The sequence below is a fragment of the Acartia tonsa genome, chromosome 14 (assembly GCF_053477335.1).
Source record: "Acartia tonsa isolate MP-2025a chromosome 14, ASM5347733v1, whole genome shotgun sequence".
NCBI lineage: Eukaryota > Metazoa > Arthropoda > Copepoda > Calanoida > Acartiidae > Acartia > Acartia tonsa.
In genome coordinates this window covers 39,357,957-39,382,798 of record NC_137273.1, presented here as the reverse complement: position 1 = coordinate 39,382,798, position 24,842 = coordinate 39,357,957, and the positions used below count along the sequence as shown (strand labels likewise).

Genomic DNA, 24,842 nt, shown 5'->3' with positions numbered 1-24,842 from the left:
TTAGCCGATTTAGACATAGATGTTTTTTTAGAGGCTAGGGGCGAAGCCTCTAGTAATCTATAAAATAGAAGAAGAAAAAATTATGCTATTAATGCTGACTATTAGTGATGATGGGTTGTGCCTGAATTGGGCCATGGCATTTCCCTAACTATTACATAGCAGCAGAAGGAAATTTCAACTACTTTAGTTTTGACGCCTTTCTAATTAGGGATTCGAACTCATCACTTTCCCGTGGACGATCGGATGAGCTACGAGTTCAGCCATGGTCGTGGGTCTTTTAATAGCTATAGTATTGATTATTTGAAATTAATGAATGCATGAAAAAAGGCTGTACAAATTTAACTGTTTATAAGCCACTTCTTAAATAGTCACATTATTACTTTACAAGTCTGTACATATGCATATGAAAGGGGGTATATTGGACTGTAAATTATTCTGGTACCCAAAGTTTTAATGAAGGTTCCCTCATTGGTTTGCTTAAACCTTTGGGTATTTTTATTAAATATGATTGGATTATTCTAACTTACAGTGTTTAAACTTTTTCGCCAATAATCTTAAAGAAAATCAAAATTATTTTATTGGGGTATTAGTTTATGTGTTATCCAATACCCCTTTTTCTGTATGAAAACTATCAATAAAACACAAATTTATCTACCATTAATCGATTCCTGTAGAAAAAAGTGAAATGAGTTGATGTTAATTTTTTCTCTCTAAATGACACAGCAATGCAATTTCAAAGAATACTTAGATACACTTCAATGAGAATCTTTTAGAAAAGCTATGCTGCTGCATAATAAGTGTATGTCTGTCTGTATGTATGATATTAACGGATAGCTAATAGATTTATAACGTTAGATGGTTTACCAAGATAAAATAATTTGACCAACTTAAAAAGCTATTTCTAGCAGACGTTAATTGCAGAGAGAGAGAGCATTGGGTTGTTTATTACACTAGTCCCTAAATTATTATAATAACCTTTTTCCTAATCGTTAGCTGAACAACATTGGGGACTTTTAGTGAATTTTGATTGGTTGGTTTATCAAGTTGAGTGTCCAAACGTTTCAACCACTAATTTATATCTATAGAAGGGGTAAGTCAGTGTATAATCATCGGGGATGTACATAATTTTTTCGGCCATTGCCCTATCCCTTGAGATCAGACCAAGAAAGTTATTTTATGAAATTTTTCATGACTTCCTACAATATAGTTTATTTTGTTATTTGATTTTTACATTCTTTATAAATTGAAACCACTTTTTATTTTGAAACTTGAGAGCCTTTGTGTGTTTTTTCGTCTTTAAATTTTCATGGATGTTGTCATTGTCAGATTTAATTTAAGTGTTTATTTTGACAATAGGGGTACATTTAGAGAACATCCATTCATTTGTAACTTTATTCACTGTCAAACTATTGTGCTCTTATTAGAGGAAATACAAACTGTCCCAATTTTGTATAACTTTTGCGGAACATGTTCCCATTACGTCATATTTTTCATTCCCGAAAAAGGGAAGGGGGGAAGAAAAAAGAGATGGGAGAAAAGGGGGTTTTCCCCATCTCTTTTGAAGAGATTTTCTTCCCCCCTTCTCTTTTTCGGGAAAGAAAAATATGACGTAACTGGGACTTGTTCCGCAAAAGTTATACAAAATTGGGACAGTTTGTATTTCTTCTCTTATTATATCAACAAATGACTAGAACTACAGTCATTATGGCATTATTAGAATAGTATTAAATTCAGGGAGTTAGGGGACATTGGGCTGTTTATTACACTTGTCCCCAAATTTTTATAATAAAGTTTTATTATTCTTTGGATAAACAACTTTAGGGACTTAGATTAGATTTTGATTGGCTGGTTCTTTAAGTTGATTTTTCAAAGGTTTAAACCACTAATTGCAATTTAACTTTTAATCTCATCACTGGGAATCTAAATCAACTTATTGGCCATTTTCTTATCCCTTTAGATCCCTGGCCATGTAAATAGTCAAAATAACCAATTTCATGTCCGCACAATGCGTCTAGATTTTATAGGGAAGGATGTGTAGAAAATCCATGAAATGGATTGATTTTTACTTGTGAAAGTTTTACTAGGATTAGATTAGCAAGTGACATTAGAGTCATGCAAAAGGATACTTCCCTCAGATTGCCTAGTGAGTACCGAAACCTGCACCCCCCCCCCCCTTTTAATTTTACATGCCTAACACCTACGGGGCTACCCTGTACCTAATATGACCTAACACATCTAAAGTAAAAACTACCCTTAATTACCCTTATTTTCAGTTTAATTCAAAAAAAAAGAGAGGGGGGTTGAGGTTCTCGAACAGGCACTTTAAGAAAACCCGCAGTTATTTTGAATTAATTTTTAAAATTTCAGAATTGAATCCCCATTTTTTTACTAAATATTAATCCCCTTAATATCAAATTTATCTCCATTGTCCGACCCCTGTAATTTTCTTATTGATTCTTCCATTTCTGTTTACCCAACACTATGTTCCTGACAGTGACAAAAAATCGATTTTTACATTTTGGAAAATACACTTTTAAACAATTGTTTAGTAATATACACAAGTTTTTGGAAATAAAGCCGAAAGAATTAGCTCTTTACTATGAAAAATAAGAATTTGATGTGTAATTACACCAGAGGTTTGGAATTAAGTTCCTTTTCATCAAAGTAAACAACTATTTTTTCGGTCAACTAAACTACATTTCAAATCAGTGTGAACCAATTATTTTTAAAGCTATTTTTGAGTATTATATATTTTTGGAATCAGTATATAATAATTTATACGTTTAGCCTTTAAAAGAAGTCAAATCTCCATTTTTTGTTGTAATTGTAGGTACTTTTCTAGACATACCCGTTTCTTGTAAGATAAACAATTTTCTTGAAATGAAAATTTTACGTTTGGGTCCAGAACTAAAAATGGCAAAGGATGGCAATAAAATCCTCTCGTATGAGTAAATTAGAACTATGTATAATATCATAGAACCTTAGCCTAATCTCCCGAAATCTAGCGAAGTTTGCTTTTTTAAGCTCTTAAGTAACTAGGGTTAACCAAAAAATAACAATTTTTAAGTCATAAAAGTAATATATATTTCTTATTACTTAAAACACCTATTCAATTAAACTTAAAGTAAAGAAAAGTTTTAAAATCAAATAAATGATTATCCAATAATGTTCAAGCTCTTATCTGAACTATACCTTTTTATTAGGGGGGGAGGGGGGGGGGTGCTTGATATATATTAATCTTGGATCCCATTAAAGCTAGAAGTCTAAAAATTTTGTATGTGTTTTGCTTGATCAAGAAAAAATATTCTGATTTTATATTTTTAACATTATATACTCCCTTTACCCTTTTATTGAGCAACCTTTTACAAAAGGTTCTTTCATACTTATTAACAAAGAAGAGTAGAATTTATGTTGATTAAGATAGAAACTGTTTCCTTTAAAGTAAAATGAAAATAAAAATTAAAGTCTTACATATCTGTGATCTAAAGGGATAAGACAATTGCCGATAAATTAATGTATATCCCCAATGCTAATACACAAAATTGCCCCTTCTATAAATTACAATTAGTTGTTGAAATGTTTGGACACTCAACTAATAAACCAACCAATCAAATTAATAAAGTCTAAAAGTTTTTATGCCTACAAATGAGAAAACACTAATATAAAACATTGTGGACTATAAAAATAAACAGCCCATTGTTCCATCCCTCCCTGCTAAAAAAAAACACACAGAAAATGAGTAAGAAATTGACTGATCTGTATGTAAACTTTGTATTAGAAATCTCAAAATATAAATTTCAGGGGCAGCAGTCTGCGGTAAAACGGCTGCAGATTTTCATTAAATTTTAGTTGGTCGTGTAATGTTGTTAGATTAGCTTAAGTTTAAAATTTGAAGTCTCTAAGTCAAAAATTGAGGTAACAGGAGCTAATTAAAGATTTCTTGAGACCTGCAGGACCTCCAGGATAATACCTGGAACCGGAAATTTACTTGAACAACTAGATTTCATATTGGGATGTAGTATTATAGGATATTTTAGTATTTGGTAAGATGAAATGCTAAGTTTAAGTCATGAAAAAATATTTTTGCTCTTTACCTGTATGATCCTGCCAGGTATCCTGGCATCCTGTGCCCGCCAGGATGGAGATATTCAACTTTCAGGTATGTGTCGTGCCCATTTTAAACAAGTCACTCAGTTAAAGCTCTATATCTTTCACACACAGAAAATGAGATAGAAAATACCTGTAAGGGGGGGGGGGTCGCCCCCCCCCCCAACTGTTAAGGGTTACCTAACATTGATTATTGGGTTGTGCAATATCTTTTGATATAATTCCCGTCAATGTAGCTCAAAAACAAAGGAAGTTACAGCTTCTGAAATGTGCTTATTAGACTATCTTTACACCCCCCTTGACGCCCTTTGTGTAAAACCCCTATTATAAGTATTTTTCACAATTATTTTAAAAGATTTATGTATACTTATTGCTTTTTAAATAAAATTTCATTAAAATGTTCAAATATACACTCTCTATGATTTTTTGTCATTTTTCGGGATTTCTGGAACACAGTGCCCAAGGTATAGTATTTGTCATAAACACATCAATCTTTAATCAGGAATCTTAAGGGATAAGACATTGGATGATAAATTGAATTATCCCTTCTCTAGACTAGATCATAATTTGAAATGTTTGGACATTACTCGCTAAAATATTTAATAAAAGTACCCAAAGTTATTTAGCCAACGAATGGGATAAAGAGGTTATAAAAAACTTTGGATACCAATGTCACCTCCGTCCCTGATTTTAAATATAAAATCAATTAAAGTAACAGATTTCAGTTCCCTAGAATAATAAGAAAATAGTTTGACAATATATCTATGTAGTCCAACCTCTGACTTTATCATATCCTTACAATAAAGTAACAGGATGTTTGTCTGTGTGTTTGTGTGTTTGTATGTTTGCACCGAAGGATCTCGCTAACCACTGAACCGATCGGGTTCTCCTTAACAGGGTAGCTTCTCATAGGTCCCGGGAAGGTTTATAACTATTTTCTTGAGGGGTGGGACACCCCCAACCCCCCAAAAAAATTTTAAAAATCCCCCCCCCCCCCTCCAAAAAAAACCAAATTTTTTTCGCCACCCCCAAAATTTTTTGTTACTTTTTTTAAAAATCTAAAATAAGAAATTGAATTATTAAATTCGACTCTCTCCTCCTCAAGTGCCCCTAGAAGCCTCTAGGGGCGTAGCCGCTAGTCTATTATATCCTAGTATATAATATACTTTATTGTCTGTAGCTTAAGATTTTGAAGAAAAAAATCCAGGTGACGTTTTAGTTTTAAATTTAAGGCATAGAATGGTATTAGCTTGTCCATCCCTACCCCTAACATACAGCGCTTCTAGATGTTAGGAATGCAGGCGCTAGTATTAATAATTTGAAACATATTAAAATTGTTTATGCTGTGTATTATATGGATAAAATTGTCATACATATTAATTTATGTCAAAGGGTTTTATGATTTCTATATTAATCTTTTATTTAATTGAAATACACATTTCTTGAATTAAATATTTTGACCAATTGAAGTAAAATTTTGAGGTGAGCCTTCACTTCCGCGTAAATCATCATAAGCACATCATCAAAACCGCATTTTATTACAACAGCACAAACTGCACCTTCCCAATTTGCTTCACTCTTTATTTGATTTGCAACCTACGCCCTTAGGCCTCTTGGGGCACTTAAGAAACGATCCTCAACTTTGCATTATATTTTTAACAAGGATGACAACATCCATAAGTAGCGAAGCACAAAAAATCGTCGATGGGAATACGTACAGGTAAATTTAAAAGGTTTTTACTAAAATCAAGAATAGATTTATTGGATAAAAAAAACATGAAACCTTGTTTTATTTTGCATGATGACGATGGTCAAAGTAAATTATATTAAAGATATTAAAGATGCTCATAACAATGGAAAAAATTATTTTGATAAAGATATGGAGAAATATGTAAAACATATAAAAATAGCCAAAAACCTGATAAAAGGCAGTCTGGCCGTCATGGTTGTTTTATTAAAACGACTAAAAATTTAATTTTTCAATCCTTAACTTAAAAAATTTGGAAAATCGGACCATATACACTGAAGATATGGAAAAAGTGTTAAATATATGAAAATAGCCTAAAACCTGCTAAAAAGGCAGTCTGGCCGTCATGGTTAATTTGTTTAAAAGACGGGAAATTTAATTTTGATATCTATAACTGAAAAATTTTGAAAATCGGACTATAAACACTGAAGATATGGAGAAAAATGTTAAATATATAAAATACAGCCTAAAACCTGCTAAAAAGGCAGTCTGGCCGTCATGGTTGTTTTCTTTAAAAGACGGGAAATTTAATTTTGATATCTATAACTGAAAAAATTTTGAAAATCGGACCATAAACACTGAAGATATAGAGAAAAATGTGAAAAATATAAAAATAGCCTAAAACCTGCTAAAAATCGGTCCGAACGCCAATGATGTTTTATAGTCAATTGTGCTCCTTAATGATGGGAATGTTGTAAAAAAATTTCAGCATTCTATCTTTTATAGGAGCTGAGTAAATCCCATTTCCCCCATAGCGTTACGGACGGACTGACTGACGGACGGACAAAGTGAATTATAGAGTAGCTTCGCTACTAATAAAAAAGGTTTTTATTTTGTGAGGAGGTTTTTATTTATCTTTTCAAGGTACATCCTCCCTCATAAATAGCTATAAACCTTCTCTGGACCTATAAAAAAACAATATCAGTTAATCGATTAGCGAGATTCTTAGCTACAGACAGACATACAGATACTGAAGCGAAAGATTTCAATTACTACTAAACCGAAAGGGTTCTCCGTTTTGAGGAAGCTTCTTATAGGTTTCGGGATGGTTTTAGACTATTTTACATTTAGGGTTGGTTTTAGGCTGTTATTTAGCTCATAAAACACATTGAATTTGTTGCTCCATAATTTTTAAAAATGCTTCATATATTGGTTTGTAAGTTTTTAGGCTGTTTTAATAAAAAAATGATATCCGTAAAATCTAAATCCCCTACTGAGAAAAAATAACAACCCCTCCCTTGAGAAAAATACTTTACACGCCCCTTAATAGGAAGGGGGGGGGGGATGTTTCAAGTTCTTCCCTATTGAATTTTAATTGTGAGAAAAGTTCCATTTAATTGACATAATATAGATAACTTCATATCTATCCATCAGAGATAAGAAATTAGAGTAAAACACTAGAGGGAGAAAGGGTAAAATAACTGTATCTCCCCATCGCAACCACCTTGTACAACCTTTCTATTGGGTCATTGAAAATCAACCAATGGTGTCGCATATATTAACACACCCAAGTAGCAGAAAATAATTTAGAAGCAGACAAAAGAGGTCTTTGAAAAAGGAAGGAAGGTAGTTTTCTGTATATACATCTACATCTGTATACTATAGATCTGTTGATAAGACAATGGACGGTAATAGATATCCAATTATTATAAACAAAATTACCCCTTCTGTAAATTAGTAAAAAAGTTTGGATACTGAGTTGTATATCACAATCAAATTATTAAAAGTATTAAAACGTTTTAAACTATGTTTCTGACGACCTGTATACTCAACATTGGGTCTCAGTGTAATTTACAGTCCAATTGTCCCCTCCCTTCCAGCAAAAAAAAACTATCTTTGTAATGAAAAAAAAGAGCAAAAATTATAAAAATTGAGAATCATTTTTTTACACTTTCATCTAAATTACATTTTGTTCTGCAAAATGTGTTAATAATTTTAGAATGTAAGGATATTTAACTAAGATCCCTTATAGTATATAGTTCATTAGATTAATCTAAATCCAGTTCCTTTCCCTAACGATCAAAATCAACCAAAAACATTATTGACTCTTTCCTTCAAAGTTCCTTACGAGCACTGTAACCCCACTCATTTTTTAAAGTAATCTAATATATTATCTTTTACTAGCGGCTACGCCCCTAGAGGCCTCTAGTGGCCTTTAAATGTTTTTTTTATTTTAAATATCTAATTTGAGAAATAACTTGTCTATGTTATCAATTGTTAAATTCATGCGTCTATGCAGCGCGACTACGCTAGCGAGACTACGCTAGCGACACTATGCGGCGAAAATATTTCAATTTTTTTTCGATTTTAATGTGATTTCTCTTGGGAGGGTGGTGGTACCCTCCCCCAAAATAGTTAAAAACCTTCCCGGGACATATGACAATCTACCCTGTTAAGGAGAACCCAATCGGTTCAGCGGTTAGCGAGATCCTTCGGTACAGACACACAGATACACAGACACACAGACATCCTGTTACTTTAGTATAAGGATTCTATGCACAACATTTATGGGGTGATTGGCCACCCAGTACCCTATCTAACCTAATCACTAATGTGAACAAACTAACATAAAAACTTTCAACTTCCTATATTTTTCAATATAATTTAAAAGAAAGCGGTTGTGCTCTAAAAATCACTTTTATTGTTAACGCAATAACTTTCTGCATAAATGAAATTTCGATGGTGGGCAGGAAGAGATTAAATTCTCGCCTAGTGACCTATCCCTAAATCCCTCTCTGAGTCTAGAAAGTATAAAGTCCTAATGACGCTTGATGAAACCCTAGGATATAAGGGATAAGGCGTTGGAAGATAAATTAATTACCCCCCCCCCTCTCCCGACCAAATTTTAAAAAGCTTAGACTTAATGGGGGGAGGAGATGATTAAAAATTCATATTCAGGGACTACTTCCTATTGAAACTTTGGGAAATTATTCATTCTTTTATTATTAACGTTAAAAACTGCTCCAATATTGTTAAAATAATAACAAATATACTTTTTATGGGGTAGGTTTAAATATTCCCCTTCCAAAATTCAATAATAAATAATCATTTTCAAAAAAAAAAAAATAGGGTCAGAACAAAGGAAGAAATAATATTTAGTTTTAAATTATATTCTCGGTAGGTTGCAATATTACTGGTCCCCAAAGTTCTCCAATAATTTGTTGACTTCAAAAACAGAGGGATTTCTATAAAATCTTGACTTGTTCAAATTAGCAATGTTTAAACTTTCCCATCAATAACTTTAGTCCACATAGGGGTTAACTTTTTTTTAATTTTGGGGAGAGTATATCAATTTATCGTCCATTGTCTTATCCCTTAAAAGGACTCTCCACAGAAAAATCAACTTTGGATTTTTGAAAATCTAACCTGAAATTATTATTCTCTGTTTAATTTTAGGCATTTTTTGTTTTTGTGGCATCGCGATCGAAGCCCTTTGAAATTTTTTACCTCCTTTAAGTGAATCCTCCCGCCATTTAATTTGTGCTGCTTTAGTGATTTTTAGCTTCTATTTTTGCCGCCGTTGCCGCATTCATCGCCCTTCTCCGCCGCTACTCCGCTGTACGTCGCTTTCTAATACATGCTCCCCTCTCCCTTGTTCAGAAATTAAATGGAGGCTGGGGGTGTTGTGTATAGCTACATACGCAATGTATAGCGGAGTAGCGGCGGAGAAGGGCGATGAATGCGGCAACTGCGGCAAAAGATGGTTATATTTGGCGGAGGCGAACACAAAATGGAGGCGGCAGGATTGTCCAGTCAAGGAAGAGAATAAATCGTAGAGCGGCCGGTTGCAATGGAGCAAATGTTCTTTAGCGGCGAACATATATTGAGTGGAGGAAAGTGAAGTATATATTGTTATAGCGGCAGTACAAATAGGCGGCGGACAAAATTTTCAAAGGGCTTCGATCGCGATGCCACAAAAACAAAAAATGCCTAAAATTGAACAGAGAATAATAATTTCAGGTTAGATTTTCAAAAATCCAAAGTTGATTTTTCTGTGGAGAGTCCTTTTAAGATCCCTGGAAGGACCAGACTTAGTTTGTAACGTAATTTTGGTTTGATTAAATAAAATTTTGGACAAAAGGACGTCACGCTGTTGTGCGCTATAATCTTTTTTGTAGGAATACCTTAGATGTAAAAATCATAGATCTAAAGGGATAAGACAATAGCCGATAAACTGACGTACATTCCCAATGATGATATACAAAATTACCCCTTCTGTAGATTACAATAAGAGGTTGAAATATTTCAATACTCAACTTAATAAATCAACCAACCAAAATTCAATATAGTCCCCAAAGTTTTGAAGCTAACGAATAAGAATAGGTTATTGTGAAACTTTGGGGACCATTGTAATAAACAGCCCAATGACCCCTCCCTCCCTGTGTAAAAATACTCCGCAAATCGGGTCTAAATGAATTCCGTAACGAAATGGAAAAATTAACGAAAAATAGAAAGTGGACAAATGACAAGGATAGAGGGACTGGTCTATGGATCATAGATTAACCTTCAACTGATATTGGATCAGCTACATAGATTTGTTTAAATACGAGGATACGTTAATCTTATTATATAAAGTAGTAAGCTTTTTATGTCTGTTGCGAAGGATCTCGCTAAACCCTGTACCGATTTGATTCTCCTTTACAGTAAAGCTCTTTAGAAGTCCAGGGCAGATTTTTAACTATTTTATGGGAGGGTATCTCGATATTCCCAATAAAAATTGACCCCAACACAATTTTTTTTCTTTATTTTTTTAAACTTAAAATGAGAATACGTGTGTCGACTGACACTCAACTTTAAGAATATTCTAGGGGCGTAGCCGCTAGTTGAAGATAAAAGAATATTATATTTGTATTATATTCGGGGGCGATCATTTGATATAATTCTAATTAATTACTTTTTACTTGAATCATTTATTTTTCTGAACATGAGGTCTATAACTTACTTTGTTCGTTTGTCCATTAATGATTTTTGTGCTTTCCTGCTTTTGGATGTTATCATCCTTGTTGATTTACATCATAAGGTTTCCTCTGAATTTTGATTAGGTTAATTATGAGGAAAAATAAAATATTATAATAATCTATAATACAAAGTAGAATGATGTCTGTCCGTCCGTCTGTCTGTCTGTCCGTCCCTTAAGATCTCGGTAACCACTGAACTGATTGGATTCTACTCTTCAGGGAATATACTTACTAGTCCTGTGGTGGTTTTAGGCTATTTTCTTGGGGGGTGGGACACCCCCAACCCCCCAAAAACAAAAAATCCCCCCCCATTTTTTTTGCTGAAGATTTCCTTGATCCTTTTACGAATTTCGCCAAAAATTGTTTTTGATCACCTCTTGGGTCAAAGCCCCTAGAGGCTAGGGGCGAAGCCGCTAGTATTATAATAATATAATATTATCCTTATCCCAAAGTACCAGAATAATTGTCTTTGTGTGAGTAGCGCAGGATCTCGCAAACCGCTGAACCGATGTGGAAAGTTAAGGGTTTGATCCTCTCCCCCTTAACCTAAGTGCCCCTAGAGGCTTTTAAGGGGCGCACCCAATAGTAAATAAATTATAGAAATAATAGTAGAGTATTTAAGAATTTTATGAAGCTTCCCTGAAAAGAACGACCTAATCGTACTAGTCATGTCCTACTCATAAGTAGATTTTCTATATTATTGACATTAACCTCATATTAGGATCTTAAATATTTTGCCTTAAAGGGACTGTAAACGAGAAAAATTTCTCATCAGATTATCAAACCTTAACATCATCTCATTCATATAATCTCAAAGATAGGGCAAAACTGTCTCTCGTTTCCTTAAAAACGTCTTTTTCCGCCGATTTTTATTATGTCCAATATTGGGGGAAAATTTGCGGACTATATAAAATGTGCAGTTAATTGTCTTTTTTTCCTTCTATAGCTAAAACTAAACTTTTTGACATAGTTATCTATTTTTCCTAACGGTTAAGCTTACTTTTACCATAATCCTTGCTTTAAACAAATGTATAGTTACTTAGAAATTGATAAAATAAACAATATTTTTTATTGAAAACCAAATGCAATGACAAAGCTAGAAACAGGTTTTTTTATTAGTATCCAAGAAACTTTAACAAAATGTAGAGATAAAACAATTGTTTTGAATAAAACCTCCTTATTATAAAAATGTATTAGGGTGGTATAATTTCTTTTGTCCTTCTGACATTCAAAAATTTTTAAAAGATATATTTTGTGACTTTATGAAGGTGGGAGCAAAGCTACTGTACGATTCTGCAGTTATTTTGATCTTTTATGCATTTGTCGCGTAATGTAAATGATAAAACACACAAGCACCAAAATAATACATTCAGAAAAATACAGCTTTCTTGATATTGGACATAAGAGTCCTCAGTACTAAGTAGCGCAGCTACATTGTTACTGTGAATTGTCGGTATGTCCGTCTCTTTAGAGTAGGTTTGTAATCTTACATGTTTATTGGTAAATATTAAAAAAACAAAGATCTAAAAGCAGTGAAATTTCATATATCTGCCTCAGATGAAAGCCAAATATACTTTTCTTCTGTTCCTATTATTGCAGCGCTACTTATGGACATCTTTCTCCTTGTTTTCGTATTGTCTAAAAAAAGAATGACATTCTTTGTAAGGGTGTAGCCCAAAATCTTTCAAAATTTTTAGATGAAAATTATAGTAATATTCAAATTGTAGACTTTACGCTTAGTTTTTAAAAGCGAAGCTTTTCTATAATTAGGGTCGGTCCGTCCGTATGTTACGTCCATTTTAAACAAGTTGATTTTTTTACTTTTTTAACATCAAATTTTGATGTAATCTAATCATCCGATTGATCTGATTTTTTGTATACTGATTCCTGGGACAACAAAATACAATATTATAAGCGAAGCAACTCTATAATTGAGTCCTAAAAATGTCAGTATATCCATAAACTTTATTCTGTATGGCATTTTTTCAACAAATTTACTTACAATTTTGCATCGACTCTTATACATTTATATTCTCATTATTCAGTTCTGACACTATACAAGTGTTAATGTCTGTTTGTCTTACCGTTTCAGCGCTTCGCTTTTATGGATGTTGTCATCCTTGTTTTTAGGGACTTTAAGGGATAAGACAATGGAGGATAGATTGATGTAACCCCTAATCATGATTAACCTACTCCTTCTGTAGATTAATACTATTGGTTGGAAAGTTTGGACACTTCTAGTTTAAACAAAGCGACAATGAATTTGATGAGTATCCAAAGTTTTTTGAGTCAACGAATAAGAGAACGTTTTTTTATAAAATTGTAAAGTTTACAGTCAAAAATATACTTTTAATGGTTCCTGGGAAGAATTAATTATTGTCCATTGTCCCCTCTTTGCTTTAGAAGTCTCATATTGGGGGGAGAAGGGGATTTAGATTATTATACTTACCATTTTCCCCTCCCTTCCTTAATTGATATAATTTGTTTGTTTGTTCCAATATATAAATTTTCAAAATAAATATTTGATATAAAAAAACAATTTAGTTCTAAGTACAAAAAAGTGTTTTAACAGAGAAGTAAAATATTAATTTAAGCACAGAAATTAATCTTAATTAAAAAGTTAATGGAGCTAAATTTTTACATATTTGAGAGAAGGTGGGATAATGTTAAATGTCAAAAAATAGACATTCCCATATAAACAACCCTTAAATAGTGGATGTAAATATTCATTTATTTCCCGGAGGTAGTCATTTATTTCCCGGAGGTAGTCATTTTTAGAAGATTTTTAATTTTTTTTTGGAAGATTTTAGAATTTTTATTAATTATTAAAAGAAACTTGATATCAGGGATATAAATGATCATAGCCGGGAAATAAATGAAAATTAAAAACCTAAATTAAACCACATTTTAGCATAAAAAAATGAGTTTTTTGTTTAAATGAGAATGATATTCCTGTCCAGTTTTTTGTTTAGGTCATCATTTATTCCCTCGGGTAAGAAATATTCATTCCTAAACAAAAAACTGGACAGGAATACCCCATTCACAAATTAAAAAAATACAATTTTGTCAACATTTTTCAACTGATATTTTTAAGCTATAAAAGTGTTTTTTTTATAATTCTTGTACATCAATTTATTGTCCATTTTCTTATACCTGTAAATGACATGAATGTGTGTCTAGCCCCTGTGGGGACCTCTATCCATATGGGGCTCTTATTACCCTTACTTAATCCTAATCAAAATAAGCATTAAAAGATAGTTTGATATCATTTATTACGTTTTATAATCGCAATAATCTAATATCCTTCTAAATAGCCTAAAAACTAGTTAGGCAAAACCAACACTGAGCTACCATTTAGATTGTGAGCTGATCCTAATTTTGGTGGTTTTGAAATAAATTTTCAAATAAGGATTCTTGATTTTTGTCAAATATGAAATTATTTTGAAATATTTATCTCAAATAAAATTCTAGATAATTTACAGATACACAATGATAGGTAAATTTGGAATTTGATTTTATACAGTTCTTATTCTATACATATAATAGTGATCAATACAGTTTATTTAAACATGTTATTTATATTTGAAGTCCAATACACAGTGTTTCATTGCTTAATTTTAATGATTACAAAATAATTTTTCAAATATTACAAATATTTAAAAGAAGGTATATTTACTAAAATGTTAAAATCAAACATTAATACAACTATTAGAAGCAGTATTTTAGTGTTTATTTTCTCTTGATTAAATTAAAAACTAGAAGGGGGAAGGGGTTAAATAACTGTATTTCCCAAGGACCTTGTGCTGACTCTCAATTGGGTCTTTGAAAATCATCCAATAGTGTCAGGAATATTAACACAGTCAAGTAGCAGAAATTGCGAGCAGACGAAAAGGTCCTTGGAAAGGGAGGCAGGTAATTATCTGTATATACATCTCTACTATAAATCTGATTTCCATTGTACTTTTAAAATTTGCGTACATTCTCGGAGAACTGGATAACTATCACCATCAATAATGTAGATGGATAATTATTTATTTTCTAAAATAATTATCTCAAGAAAGAAACTATAAACTTTACTTCTAAATGACTTAAAGTTATAAATCATAGGGGGGATAGGACATCAGACTAAAAATCATACTTCCCCCAAAGTTAAATAATTCCCTTAAATTCTTATGTTTTTTTGCCAAAGTTCCAAAAAATAACATATTATGATATTTTTAAATTAATCCTTACCTATTCAAATATCATTTTTAAATCCGTAATCAAGCAAGGAAGTTACAGTCAACTGTCAGCACAATTGGACGTACGGACAAACTGGTCATAGAGTAGCCGTTATAATACACAACAATTCTACATGATCATGATTTGATTAAAGATTTCTTAGAATCCAGAGATTTAGTGATTGTTACAATGGATTAAAACCTGCCCACAGCATAGTGTTTCATGTTAGGAAAAGTATTTGCGCTCTCTCATACCCCCCTCTCACTTTTTAAATTAATTGAAAATTCGGGGGTTGGGGGGGGGGGGAGTATGATTTCGCTTGTTTGCTTATTACTTTAGTTAAGTTGGGTTAGGTTATTTTGAGTACTGAATAGCAGGGTTAGGGGACTACAGCAATAGACCCCTAAGGGTTAAAGCCCCCTGCATTAGTTATGCATAGAAGAAAAAAATATAAATTTACATATTCCATTTTTTCTCATTGGAATATGCGTTTAATAGTTTCTTGTAAAAATTACAGAAAATACATTTTCATTATTACCATTTAATATGTTTATAAACATTAAACGAATTAGGGATAAGACAATGGATGATAAATCAATCACGCTCGAAGACTTTTGTAATAATTTCTGTGCTTGGTTTTTGGTTGGGGGATAAAAGGGTTGTGGAATATTGTCACTAGCAGTATGCCTCCCGGAGTCCTCTAGGGGCACTTGAGATTATTTTTCAAACGGGTAAAGGTACCCTCCCCTCAACCTTTCCTGGAGCTTTACTGTCTTAAAAAGATCCATATTTATTCAGCGGTTAGCGAGATCATTCACAACAGACACACTAACACACACACACATCTTGTTACTTTTATAAAAGAATATGCCATAATTTTGACTACGTTACATGTTAATTAATATCATGTTAGTCAGTCATGACCACTTTTAACTGTAGTCGAAAAGTAATGTCAATAAAAGACCTCCAGGTTTAACCCGAGCTGTTTACAGGGGGAGGAAGGGACGTTATAACGTTTTCTTTTTCGTTTGCTCAACAACTTTGGGGCCTTTAATGTAATCTTGATTGGTTGGTTCATTGAGTTGAGTGTTCAACGTTTCAACCACTAATTGTAATCTACGGAAGGGTTAATTCTGTGTATCATTAAAGGGGATGTACATCAATTTATCGGCGATTGTCTTATCCCTTTAGATCCCTGATTTGTTTAGCTGTTATTGTTTAAAGATTTATTAATTACTATGTGCTTGTATATGTTATATTTATGTATTATGTGTGTGCAAAAATAAGACAATACATAATATATTAACTTCTGCTTAAAGAGAAATTCATTTCTTTATCCTTTTATAAAAGTAACAGAATGTGTGTTTGTGTGTCTTTTGTAGAGAGTCTCATACCATTATGGTTCTCCTTTATAGTGAACCTTCTTATGGGTCTAGTTAAGGTTATAAATGAATTAATTTGGGGATGGTTTCCCCACCCTTTCAAGAGAAATCACCTCTAGAAAATAATACTCCCCCCTTCCACCCCCCCTCCACAAAAAATTATAACAGGTGTCTAAAGGGATAAGACAATGGCCGATAAATTGATGTACCATCCTCAATGATAATACAAAAAAATACCTCTTTTGTAGATTACAATTAGTTTTTGAATCGTTGGATACTCAACTAAATTAACCAAGCAATCAACATTTGATAAAATTCCCAAAGTTGTTAAAAAAATGAATAAGAAAACGTTATTATAAACTTTGGGGACTAGTGTAGTAAACAACCCAATGTTCCCTCCCTCGCTGCAAAAGTTTATCTATATATTTTGGATTAAGAATACCCCTTTAAATTAACAAACATTAATTTAAAGAGAAACCGAAAAATTATGGAGACTGAAAAATTAGTCTCAACTTGTTCATTGTTTATTAGTTTTTATCCTTTTTTTAGTAGTGCGGTTGCCCTACAACTAGTGTTTGTCTGTCCGTCTGTACGTCACTTTTTCATTTATCAGCTCTTTTGTCTTTTGTCAGTACTTTCATCCAGTTAAAGAAAAGGGGATTGTGTAAAGGGTATACATAGGGGTCGACATTCTAGTCAGCTGCGAGTATTACTTTACTAGAGTACATTAAAATTTGGTGCAACATCCAATAATTATATATCTTTTGTTATGTATTATGTTGTGAAATCTGTAATTTTAAAACAAAGGAGGCATTTATAACATCAAAAAAGGTTTTCTAATGCAATTTTTTTTTAAATAAATACAAAATTCAACTTTATATAGTTAACATAGGCGTCCAAGGGGGGGGGGGTAATGGGGCGATTACCCCCCCCCCCCATTTAAAATTTACCCCTACCCTGGGGGTGCCGTAGGCACCCCCAACCAATTAGGAGGGGGTATTTACCCCCCCAAACAATTTTGGGGGGTAAATACCCCCCCCCCCAAAATAGAAAATCTCTAACAAAAAAAATTTTTGCGCGCTTCGCGCGCATTTTTAATACTAAATTTTTGATAAAATTTAACTTACCCCTCCCAAAAAATTTTACCCCGGGGGTAAATTTTTGGGGGGGTAAACAAATTTTACCCCTGCCAACAGATTTCAGGGGGGGTAATTACCCCCCCCCCCCAAGCAAATTTTACCCCCGGGGTAAAAATTTTGGGGGGGGTAAAAAAAATTTGCGGCGCGCTCCGAATTACCCCCCCCCCTTAAAAAAATTTTACCCCCCCCAAAATAAAAAGCTTGGACGCCCCTGATAGTTAAATACTATATTTTTTATAGCTATTAGATTTAAGCTTATTGTACAATAATGAGAAGTTTAAGAAAAAAACAGTTTTAATCAATTTGAATATTATATTTTATTTAGAGAAAAATCTTAAAAATTGGCCGATTTAGATAATATTTTATTTAAACTAATAGTTTAGATATTCAAAAAGTATTTTTTTGATATATTTTTGGATGTTGCACCAGATTTTCATGTACTCTAATAAAGTGATATTTTCAGCTAGCTAAAATAACGATACCTCCCATATATCCCCTTTACCCCATCCCCTTTCCTTCTAGTGGATGAACTAATTGGCCAATAAATGAGGTCCATATAAGCTACCTAAATTGACACAAATTAACCCCTGTCAATATATCCACGTATATCTTATATCCATTTATACACATATATATATTTAAAATAAGAAATCAAAACTAGCTGTAAAAATGATTTAAAATGTCTTTTTTTTCCAAGCTAATAATATATATCACAGCGAGTTTTAATGATTTATAAAAGGATATTCTTTTAGTGTATTTTTTGCCTGTATTAGTTATTATCGTATTAAAGTCAGCTTTTTGCAGATATTAAAATGAAACAAAACTGTTAATTATATGACTTATACTGTGATATTTGTGGAAAATTGTTTGTTATACGATGTCATACATAATTTTTTATTATTGCTTAGAACCGGTTCTTATCCACTGGATATTAATCGGCAAATTAAAAACAATTTATATGCCATTTAACAAAAAGTTTTGAAGCTAGGGTAGGTGAAAGGTTCAAGTCCCGGCATGAATCACGTTAATTTATTACCATTACACATTTAGAACTTTCAAATAAAGGTATTTCAATCAAAGAGAAGTTTAATATGACTTAACCCAAGAATAATTTCTATATATTTAAGTAAAATTTTTAATGTAAATGTACAAACATCATCCAGCAACCTACTTACTTAAGTCCGTCAATCTGTCGCTCATTATTTTTTAATGTACCGTAGTGTCGTAGATGATTAAAGTCCCTCCACAGATTATGACGTCATACGATAGAATAGCCAATGAGAGGCCAGTATACACTGTAATTGACCAATGGCCTCTCATTAGCTATTCTATCGTATGACGCCATAATCTGTGGAGGGACTTTAATCATTTTACATAGTGTCCCATTAAAGATGACAATAGTAAAAATCCCCCTCAAGCAGTTTTATCCCTAATTGCCTTTCACTTCAGAAAATAGAGTTTCACAACAGAGAGAGAGAGAGAGGGGACAATGGGATGTTTATCACACAAGTTCCCAACGTCCTATTATAACATTTTCTCTTATTCGTTGGCTTAACAACATTGGGGACTTTAGTGAATTCTGATTGGTTGGTTCATTATGTTGAGTGTTTAAACGTTTCAACTATTAATTTTAATCTACAGAAGGGGTAACTTTGGTTGATAAATAATCTATAGAAGAAGTAATTTAGTGTATCACCATTGGGGATGTACATCAATTTAACAGTCATTGTCTTATACCTTATACTTGTGGATATAATTATCCTTGGTATAATATGACATCGAAATATAAAATTATATCATAAGCTTTCTAGTTATGATTTTCTGTGTGTTTGATATCTTATGGACTTAGTGAAAGTAAGAAAGATATGACAAAAAAAGTTCAAACGATAAATAAGAATTTTATTATCCATAAGTAGCGAAACACAAAAAAACTGTGGATGTTTTGTAGAAGATATTTTTTTGTTCACTTTTCATAAAAAAAGAGAGAATATGCGACAAATAAGAAACCATTAAATCTTTATAAAGTCTTTTGAAGCATGACCGACGAACTGACAGACCAAGTAAATTATATAAGGAATGCACATGGGTACAAGGAATCCTCACCAAAAATTACAGCTGTCTATCTTAAATATCAGCCAAGAAAATCATATTTACCCTTCAGCATTACGGACGGACTGATAAATTAAATTATTGAATAGCTTTGCTATGCAAAATGGGTATTACAAAAGATTTTCAATGGCTGGTGGAATCATCACTATAAATTTTAGAGGTTTACATGAGTTATTGTTTTTAATTAAACAATTTTAATTTTATACTTTTTCATATGAACATATACTTTTGAAAGCTAAATAATTTCATTAAACTGTAATAGTAGACGCCAATAGACTTAATGAAGATAAACCTATCATAATTTTTTTTCTACATAATACCGATTGATTTATTATAAGAAAAAAAACTCTAGATTATAATACGATACAAGATTATTCAATATGACTTAGAACCGGTTTTAATCCAGCGGATATTAATCGGATTCAGAGCCATACTGGAAAAATCCTCTAACATAACTCTAATATTAAGCCATATGACATTCTTAATTTATAAATGTGTTCATTAAAACTTAGATTACTTAGCTTATTCCTTTCTAAATTATAAAGATTATAAAGTAATAGGGTTTCTGTCTGTATGTAAATCTAGTTTTGTCCAATTCATGTTTTAGCAGAGAGAGACCAATGGGCTCTATATTACACTAGTCCTCAAAGTCCTATAAGAACGTTTCCTTATTCGTTGGCTTAACAACTTTATGGAATTTAGTGAATTTTGATTGGTTGGTTCATTAGGCTGAGTGTTCAAACGTTTCAACTACTAATTTTAATCTACAGAAGGGGTAACTTTGTGTGTCATTATTGGAGATGTACATTATTATATCGGCCATTGTCTTTTCCCTTAAGATGATCAATAAAAATATCTTTAATATTCGAAGCCAAATTGTTATGATCAAGAAATTGTTGTTATATTATTCGTTGGCTTAACAACTTTGGGGACTTCGAATTTGATTAGTTCCAAACTAGAAGTGTCCAAACTTTTAATTTTAACCTACAGAATGGGAAATTATCATCATTTGGAATGTATATTAATTTATCATCCATTGTCTTATCCCTGGTAATTGTGCTTGTTTAAGAACAATGCACCAATCATTTATCCGATAAAGAAACTAAAATAATTTTTTCTCATCTTTTTTTTAGGAGCAAAGCTACTCTATCTTTGCCTTTATTTTCATACCTATTATCAGAAATCTTAAGGGATAAGACAATACATGATAAAAATATAAATACATTCCTATTGATGACAAACAAAATTCCCGTTCTATAGATGAAAATTAGTGGTTGAAAAGTTTAGAAACAACCTATTAAAATTAAATCTCAAGGCAACCAACAAGATAACGTATTTATAAATTTTGGTTGCCAGTGTAAGTTTCAGTTCATTGTCCCCTCCCTTTCTGCTATCCTAGTATATAAAGTAGTATTTTTTTGTCTGAAGCTTAAAATTTCAATAACTACTTAACTAATTAAGTTTTCATTTAGGGAAGCAGAAAAAAAGTCCTGGGATGGTTTTAGGCTATTTTTTTAGATTTAAGACTTTTGTGGCTGTATGCTATTTTTCATTCCTCTTCCTATACCTTTTAATAGAGGCTAAGGACGAACCTCCCTGATTAATTACCTCATATGGGACATGACACTTAATCAAAATTGTTCAACAACCCAAGATAACCAAGGGGAGCCAAATGTCTCCTTTTCTGCCAAATCATTAGGTTAGGTAACACTGTGAATGGTAATGAATTTGGCCCAAGACACTGCCCCCAATCTAACTATAAATGTTGCGCAACCGACGCAGTAGCCGTAGGAACCATTTTAAACGACTTTAATTAAGACGCGGTGTTAAGCCGAGATTTGAACCTATCACCTCCCCGACGACGAGGTCGTTAGCAATGCAACTAGAAAAAAATACAATTAAAGGCTTTATTTTTTTATTTTTCATTTAGCTTCGCAACTTTTGGACCGAAGTGTTCTATTTTTTCAAAATTTTCTCATCATAATTGTCTTTGTGTGTCTTTTTATATCATTTAAATTTTGAAAATATCAAGAGAAAATAATTAATTATATGTGTTTTATATTTTTGTATAAAATCCAAATCATAACGTTCATCTATCTATCTAACCATCTATCTATCCATATATTTATCCATCTATCTATCCATCCATCTATCCATTTATATATCTATTCATCTATCCATATATCTATCTATCTATCTATCTATCTATCTATCTATCTATCTATCTATCTATCTATCTATCTATCTATATATATATCTATCTATCTATCTATCTATCTATCTATCTATCTATCTATCTATCTATCTATCTATCTATCTATCTATCTATCTATCTATCTATCTATCTATCTATCTATCTATCTATCTATCTATCTATCTATCTATCTATCTATCTATCTATCTATCTATCTATCTATCTATCTATCTATCTATCTATCTATCTATCTATCTATCTATCTATCTATCTATCTATCTATCTATCTATCTATCTATCTATCTATCTATCTATCTATCTATCTATCTATCTATCTATCTATCTATCTATCTATCTATCTATCTATCTATCTATCTATCTATCTATCTATCTATCTATCTATCTATCTATCTATCTATCTATCTATCTATCTATCTATCTATCTATATATCCATCTTCCTATCTATCTATATATCCATCTATCTATTTATCTATCCATCAATCTAACTATCTATCTATCTATTGCAGAGAACGACCTGATGACCATCCTGCAGAACAAGGACAAGGACCTGGTGCTAGCGGCGGAGCTGGGCAAAGCTCTGCTCGAGAAAAATGAAGAATTATCCAAAGAAAATGAAAGAATCGCCGAAGAATTTTCTCACAAACTTGAGGTAAGTTGTTGTTATTTGTAGGTTTTGCTTTCTTGGATGTTGTCATCCTTGTTAGGAGCGAAGCTACTCTGTAAATCACTTTGTATACATATCCTTCAGTCCTTAACGTTATAGTAAAAATGTGATTTATTACCTGCAATTTCTTAAGAGTATAATTTAGTTTTCAATTAACTTTGTATCAGTCTGTCGTTCATGCTACAAAAAAACAAATATGCTTCTTTCTCCTTCTTTTTTAAGACCACTGAACATTTGCTATATAACTCACTTTTTACGTTGTCCATACATGATTTGTGTGCTTAGCTAACTATGGATGTTGTCATCCTTGTTTTCTTGTCAATTTTATGTTGTTTCGCTACATTTGATATAATTGTTCCTTGTTTATATTAATGGATATAGAATACATAGATATTGTGACAGGAGAATTGTTGTCGTCAATTTAGGTTGCTTATATAGTCCTCAGATACCTTCCTCCAAGGCCTGGGAAGGTAAAGTCATAAAAGGAGGGGGTGAATATTTTATTAGCCAGCCGGGGGAAAAAATTTATCAGGGTATGCAAGAATCTCTCACAATATCCACGTCCATTATACATCCATTAATATTTTATATTAAAGACGATTAATGTGGTGCTAACAATTAGTGAAGGCACAAAAGTAAAATAGATTATAATTTCCCTGCAATGATTAGTGACTGCCCCCCCTCCCCCATTATTTTTCAAAAAAGGGGTATGGTTCAGTGCGACGTTTAAATTGTTTTCTTTAAATTAAAATGGGAACTCCTAGTACGATAAGGCACAATTTTTTTGCAAGTACTAAAGCATCTCTATATTTGTGTCTTAAAATATCAGTATTAAGCATCTTGTATTTGCGCAGTTTTATGATGAATTAACATAGAACTTTTGCATAGAGTTTTATTTGTTTGGTTTTAAAGGTAATGTTACTTATATTTATTAAATAACGGCTGCGCTCCTTTCATTTAGGGGCTCTATATTTTACAGGAGAGGGAGGGGTTAGAAAAAGAGCCTAAAACCATTAAAAGACTTGAATGTAAACTTCCCTAAAAAGAACTAAATTGAAACAGTGATTAGCGAAATCTTAACGAACTCAAAAAGAAAAAGATATAATGTTCGTTTGTCGCTTTTTGCATATGTTGTATATTAAACTGTTATGGAGGGGAGGGGGGGGGATTGAGTTGTGGTCCACTCAGAAATTTGAGGAATGTTACCAAAATAAATTGCAACTTATTAAAGAGTTGATTAATATTTTCTTTGATAACAATTTTGTTAAATCATGTTGGCCATTATTTAAAATTTAAACACTGTACATTTAAAAAGGGACAATTAAGTTATGGATTTTAAGACAATGGCCAAAAAATTGATGTACATCCCGAATGAAATGCACAACATTACCCATCATGTAGATTATAATTAGTGGTTGAAACGTTTGGACACTCAACTAAATGATCCAACCAATTAAAATTCAATAAAAGTCCCCAAGGTTGTTTAGCCAACGAATAAGAAAACGTTACTACACGACTTTGGGGACTAGTGTAATAAACAGCCCAATGTCCCCTTCCTCCCTGCAAATACCCTTCTACTAAGATTACAGATTTTGGCTGGACACTGATAGATTGTAAACCTATAATCAAGATTTGGTTTTTTTAGTCAACAAATGTGTGAATGTGTTTATAAAACTTTGGGGACATGTATAATTTACAGCAATGGATTTATAATTACTTGGATCTTGATCACCAGATTGTCATGTACTCTAATAAAGTAAAACGTGTAGCTGGCTAAAATAACATACCCAACACCCCCTACCCTATCTACCTCCTTCCCTCTCCTCAGGAAGGTCCCGGAAATGTTTATAACTATTTTCTTGGGGGGTGGGACACCCCTAACCCCCCAAAAAATGAAAAATACCCCCCCCCCCCATAGTATTATATAATATATTCGTTGGCTTAAAAATTTTGGGGACTATTATCATATCTTAATTAGGGTAAAGACCAAATAACAGTGTCCAAACTTTTCCTCCAATAATTTTAATTTATAGAAGGTTATTAGGATCTATATCAATTTATTGTCCATTGTCTTATCCCTTAAGATCACTTTTACATGAAATTCTATATTCTTATATCTATAATAAAAATTATAACGATGTCTGTCCATCCGATCGTTCAGATCTCTCTAATCAATGATCAAATTTAATTAAAACTATTGCTTAAAAAGAATAATTTTAAAAAACCAACCAATCAAAATTCAATAAAAGTATCCAAATCTTCAGTGCCAACAAAGAAGTTAACAAGTGGTTATAAAACT

General features: G+C 32.2%; 1 protein-coding gene across 1 annotated transcript in view; it reads left to right on the top strand.

The window, feature by feature from the left end:
- The window catches only part of LOC145306063 (bicaudal D-related protein homolog), a 318,688-nt gene that overhangs the window by 100,441 nt on the left and 193,405 nt on the right, over positions 1 to 24,842 (top strand). Inside the window, exon 4 of the mRNA XM_080147993.1 lies at positions 22,386 to 22,528. Coding sequence (XP_080004119.1) covers positions 22,386 to 22,528 — 143 coding nt within the window. The remainder of the gene's footprint in view (positions 1 to 22,385; positions 22,529 to 24,842) is intronic.